The sequence below is a fragment of the Anomaloglossus baeobatrachus genome, chromosome 11 (assembly GCF_048569485.1).
Source record: "Anomaloglossus baeobatrachus isolate aAnoBae1 chromosome 11, aAnoBae1.hap1, whole genome shotgun sequence".
NCBI classification, from domain to species: domain Eukaryota; kingdom Metazoa; phylum Chordata; class Amphibia; order Anura; family Aromobatidae; genus Anomaloglossus; species Anomaloglossus baeobatrachus.
Window position 1 is genome coordinate 4,574,929 of NC_134363.1, and position 6,101 is coordinate 4,581,029.

Sequence of the window (6,101 nt, forward strand, 5' to 3'; positions counted from 1 at the left end):
AGGTGGAGTGTGGCGCCGGGGTGGGGCAGAGTGTGGCGCAGTGCCGGGGTGGGGTGGAGTGTGGTGCAACGCCGGGGTGGGGTGGAGTGTGGTGCAACGCCGGGGTGGGGTGGAGTGTGGCACAGTACCTGGTTGGGGTGGAGTGCACTACACTGAGCAGCACTGGGTATAATGGAGGACGGTAAGGTGGAGTGTGGCGCCGGGGTGGGGCAGAGTGTGGCACAGCGCCGGGATGGAGCAGAGTGTGGTGAAGCGCCGGGGTGGGGTGGAGTGTGGCACAGCGTCTGGTTGGGGTGGAGTGCACTACACTGAGCAGCACTGGGTATAATGGAGGACGGTGGGGTGGAGTGTGGCGCCGAGCTGGGGTGGAGTGTGGCGCAGCGCCGGGGTGGGGTGGAGTGTGGCACAGCGTCTGGTTGGGGTGGAGTGCACCACACTGAGCAGCACTGGGTATAATGGAGGTCGGTAAGGTGGAGTGTGGCGCCGGGGTGGGGCGGAGTGTGGTGCCGGGGTGGGGTGGAGTGTAGCGCAGCGCCGGGGTGGGGTGGAGTGCACTACACTGAGCAGCACTGGGTATAATGCAGGACGGTGGGCTGGAGTGTGACACAGCGCCGGGGTGGGGCAGAGTGTGGCGCAGCGCCGGGGTGGGGCAGAGTGTGGCGCAGCGCCGGGGTGGGGCAGAGTGTGGCGCAGCGCCGGGGTGGGGCAGAGTGTTGCGCAGCACCGGGGTGGGGCAGAGTGTGGCACAGCGCCTGGTTGGGGTGGAGTGCACTACACTGAGCAGCACTGGGTATAATGGAGGGGGGTGGGTCCTCGTGAGGTGCACCCCGGGGCTCCTGTTTCCTGGGTGCTTGCTCAGTAATTCGGCAGTGTCCGGTAATGCCTCATCGCTGCTAGCTGTGCTGCAGTCTGTGCTTTGTGTTTGTCACCATACTCTATGTGGCTGTTACCTCTGCGCTGCAGTCCAGGTGAGTTTGTCTTCTGCTCTGTGTACACTGTGCATAGGCAGAAAGCTGCCAATCAGTGTTGAGGGCAGGGACATGACAAGCCCTCAGGATTATGGCTGTATCTGCTCCTCTGGGGTGGAGCTTCTCAGTCATGTGACCGCAGGGTCATGTTATGTGGTATTGGGGTTATTAGAGGATATTAACCATTTCTAGTAATAATTGGTGTTCCCCGTCCTGTAGTGACTGACGAGCAGCTGAGACCCACAGAGAAGCCGCAGACGACCATGAACTCATCGGAGGAATTCCACCGCAGTAAGTGCCACAATACCGCCAGAGGCGTGAGGGGGGACAACATGGCCGACACCTCCCAGACTCCTGAAATCTGCTCCCTCCTGCATAGAAGCAAATGAGTAGGATGAACAGTGACCACCAACATGGCCACCGAAGGGCAGGCTGACCCCTCCCCTGTACCCCGGTATGTGCCCTGATATCAGGGGATAGGGGGCTGTATATGGGGGATGGGGACCTCTCCTCTGTAACCCGGTATGTGCCCTGATATCAGGGGATAGGGGGCTGTATATGGGGGATGGATACACCTCCCCTGTACCCCGGTATGTGCCCTGATATCAGGGGATAGGGGGCTGTATATGGGGGATGGGGACACCTCCCCTGTACCCCGGTATGTGCCCTGATGTCAGGGGATAGGAGCTGTATATGGAAGATGGGGACCTCTCCTCTGTAACCCGGTATGTGCCCTGATATCAGGGGATAGGGGGCTGTATATGGGGGATGGGGACACCTCCCCTGTACCCCGGTATGTGCCCTGATATCAGGGGATAGGGGGCTGTATATGGGGGATGGGGACACCTCCCCTGTACCCCGGTATGTGCCCTGATATCAGGGGATAGGGGGCTGTATATGGGGGATGGGGACACCTCCCCTGTACCCCGGTATGTGCCCTAGTATCAGGGGATAGGGGGCTGTATATGGGGGATGGGGACACCTCCCCTGTACCCCGGTATGTGCCCTGATATCAGGGGATAGGGGGCTGTATATGGGGGATGGGGACACCTCCCCTGTACCCCAATATGTGCCCTAGTATCAGGGGATAGGGGGCTGTATATGGGCGATGGGGACACCTCCCCTGTACCCCGGTATGTGCCCTAGTATCAGGTGATGGGGGCTGTATATGGGGGATGGGGACACCTCCCCTGTACCCCGGTATGTGCCCTGATATCAGGGGATAGGGGGCTGTATATGGGGGATGGGGACACCTCCCCTGTACCCCAATATGTGCCCTAGTATCAGGGGATAGGGGGCTGTATATGGGCGATGGGGACACCTCCCCTGTACCCCGGTATGTGCCCTAGTATCAGGGGATAGGGGGCTGTATATGGGGGATGGGGACACCTCCCCTGTACCCCGTTATATGCCCTAGTATCAGGGGATAGGGGGCTGTATATGGGGGATGGGGACACCTCCCCTGTACCCCAATATGTGCCCTAGTATCAGGGGATAGGGGGCTGTGTATGGGCGATGGGGACACCTCCCCTGTACCCCGGTATGTTCCCTAGTATCAGGGGATAGGGGGCTGTATATGGGGGATGGGGACACCTCCCCTGTACCCCGTTATATGCCCTAGTATCAGGGGATAGGGGGCTGTATATGGGAGATGGGGACACCTCCCCTGTACCCCGGTATGTGCCCTAGTATCAGGTGATGGGGGCTGTATATGGGGGATGGGGACACCTCCCCTGTACCCCGGTATGTGCCCTGATATCAGGGGATAGGGGGCTGTATATGGGGGATGGGGACACCTCCCCTGTACCCCGGTATGTGCCCTGATATCAGGGGATAGGGGGCTGTCTATGGGGGATGGGGACACCTCCCCTGTACCCCGGTATGTGCCCTGATATCAGGGGATAGGGGGCTGTATATGGGGGATGGATACACCTCCCCTGTACCCCGGTATGTGCCCTGATATCAGGGGATAGGGGGCTGTATATGGGGGATGGGGACACCTCCCCTGTACCCCGGTATGTGCCCTGATGTCAGGGGATAGGAGCTGTATATGGAAGATGGGGACCTCTCCTCTGTAACCCGGTATGTGCCCTGATATCAGGGGATAGGGGGCTGTATATGGGGGATGGGGACACCTCCCCTGTACCCCGGTATGTGCCCTGATATCAGGGGATAGGGGGCTGTATATGGGGGATGGGGACACCTCCCCTGTACCCCGGTATGTGCCCTGATATCAGGGGATAGGGGGCTGTATATGGGGGATGGGGACACCTCCCCTGTACCCCGGTATGTGCCCTAGTATCAGGGGATAGGGGGCTGTATATGGGGGATGGGGACACCTCCCCTGTACCCCGGTATGTGCCCTGATATCAGGGGATAGGGGGCTGTATATGGGGGATGGGGACACCTCCCCTGTACCCCAATATGTGCCCTAGTATCAGGGGATAGGGGGCTGTATATGGGCGATGGGGACACCTCCCCTGTACCCCGGTATGTGCCCTAGTATCAGGTGATGGGGGCTGTATATGGGGGATGGGGACACCTCCCCTGTACCCCGGTATGTGCCCTGATATCAGGGGATAGGGGGCTGTATATGGGGGATGGGGACACCTCCCCTGTACCCCAATATGTGCCCTAGTATCAGGGGATAGGGGGCTGTATATGGGCGATGGGGACACCTCCCCTGTACCCCGGTATGTGCCCTAGTATCAGGGGATAGGGGGCTGTATATGGGGGATGGGGACACCTCCCCTGTACCCCGTTATATGCCCTAGTATCAGGGGATAGGGGGCTGTATATGGGGGATGGGGACACCTCCCCTGTACCCCAATATGTGCCCTAGTATCAGGGGATAGGGGGCTGTGTATGGGCGATGGGGACACCTCCCCTGTACCCCGGTATGTTCCCTAGTATCAGGGGATAGGGGGCTGTATATGGGGGATGGGGACACCTCCCCTGTACCCCGTTATATGCCCTAGTATCAGGGGATAGGGGGCTGTATATGGGAGATGGGGACACCTCCCCTGTACCCCGGTATGTGCCCTAGTATCAGGTGATGGGGGCTGTATATGGGGGATGGGGACACCTCCCCTGTACCCCGGTATGTGCCCTGATATCAGGGGATAGGGGGCTGTATATGGGGGATGGGGACACCTCCCCTGTACCCCGGTATGTGCCCTGATATCAGGGGATAGGGGGCTGTCTATGGGGGATGGGGACACCTCCCCTGTACCCCGGTATGTGCCCTGATATCAGGGGATAGGGGGCTGTATATGGGGGATGGGGACACCTCCCCTGTACCCCAATATGTGCCCTAGTATCAGGGGATAGGGGGCTGTATATGGGCGATGGGGACACCTCCCCTGTACCCCGGTATGTGCCCTAGTATCAGGGGATAGGGGGCTGTATATGGGGGATGGGGACACCTCCCCTGTACCCCGTTATATGCCCTAGTATCAGGGGATAGGGGGCTGTATATGGGGGATGGGGACACCTCCCCTGTACCCCAATATGTGCCCTAGTATCAGGGGATAGGGGGCTGTATATGGGCGATGGGGACACCTCCCCTGTACCCCGGTATGTTCCCTAGTATCAGGGGATAGGGGGCTGTATATGGGGGATGGGGACACCTCCCCTGTACCCCGTTATATGCCCTAGTATCAGGGGATAGGGGGCTGTATATGGGCGATGGGGACACCTCCCCTGTACCCCGGTATGTTCCCTAGTATCAGGGGATAGGGGGCTGTATATGGGGGATGGGGACACCTCCCCTGTACCCCGTTATATGCCCTAGTATCAGGGGATAGGGGGCTGTATATGGGAGATGGGGACACCTCCCCTGTACCCCGGTATGTGCCCTAGTATCAGGTGATGGGGGCTGTATATGGGGGATGGGGACACCTCCCCTGTACCCCGGTATGTGCCCTAATATCAGGGGATAGGGGGCTGTCTATGGGGGATGGGGACACCTCCCCTGTACCCCGGTATGTGCCCTGATATCAGGGGATAGGGGGCTGTATATGGGGGATAGGGACACCTCCCCTGTACCCCGGTATGTGCCCTAGTATCAGGGGATAGGGGGCTGTATATGGGGGATGGGGACACCTCCCCTGTAACCCGGTATGTGCCCTGATATCAGGGGATAGGGGGCTGTATATGGGGGATGGGGACACCTCCCCTGTACCCCGGTATGTGCCCTGATATCAGGGGATAGGGGGCTGTCTATGGGGGATGGGGACACCTCCCCTGTACCCCGGTATGTGCCCTGATATCAGGGGATAGGGGGCTGTATATGGGGGATGGGGACACCTCCCCTGTACCCCGGTATGTGCCCTGATATCAGGGGATAGGGGGCTGTATATGGGGGATGGGGACACCTCCCCTGTACCCCGGTATGTGCCCTGATATCAGGGGATAGGGGGCTGTATATGGGGGATGGGGACACCTCCCCTGTACCCCGGTATGTGCCCTGATATCAGGGGATAGGGGGCTGTATATGGGGGATGGGGACACCTCCCCTGTACCCCGGTATGTGCCCTGATATCAGGGGATAGGGGGCTGTCTATGGGGGATGGGGACACCTCCCCTGTACCCCGGTATGTGCCCTGATATCAGGGGATAGGGGGCTGTATATGGGGGATGGGGACACCTCCCCTGTACCCCGGTATGTGCCCTAGTATCAGGGGATAGGGGGCTGTATATGGGGGATGGGGACACCTCCCCTGTACCCCGGTATGTGCCCTGATATCAGGGGATAGGGGGCTGTATATGGGGGATGGGGACACCTCCCCTGTACCCCGGTATGTGCCCTGATATCAGGGGATAGGGGGCTGTCTATGGGGGATGGGGACACCTCCCCTGTACCCCGGTATGTGCCCTGATATCAGGGGATAGGGGGCTGTATATGGGGGATGGGGACACCTCCCCTGTACCCTGGTGTGCTGTGTATGTATATATATAAATATATAATATGTGTTTGCGTCCTACAGATGAGAACGGCTGGCAGAATTCGGTCATCATCATTCCGGCGCTGCTCTCGGGCTGCACGCTCGTTGTAGTCGCCATCATCGTCTGGAGGTCAGTCTGCAACAAAGTACAAAGAAAAGAATCAAAAGAGAAAACAAAAGGTACACA

General features: G+C 59.3%; 1 protein-coding gene across 1 annotated transcript in view; it reads left to right on the forward strand.

Annotated features, from left to right (window-relative positions):
• Positions 1 to 6,101, forward strand: part of LOC142255956 (tyrosine-protein kinase STYK1-like) — a 145,262-nt gene that overhangs the window by 117,524 nt on the left and 21,637 nt on the right. Inside the window, exons 2-3 of the mRNA XM_075327419.1 lie at positions 1,188 to 1,259; positions 5,957 to 6,094. Coding sequence (XP_075183534.1) covers positions 1,232 to 1,259; positions 5,957 to 6,094 — 166 coding nt within the window. The 5' untranslated portion in view covers positions 1,188 to 1,231. The remainder of the gene's footprint in view (positions 1 to 1,187; positions 1,260 to 5,956; positions 6,095 to 6,101) is intronic.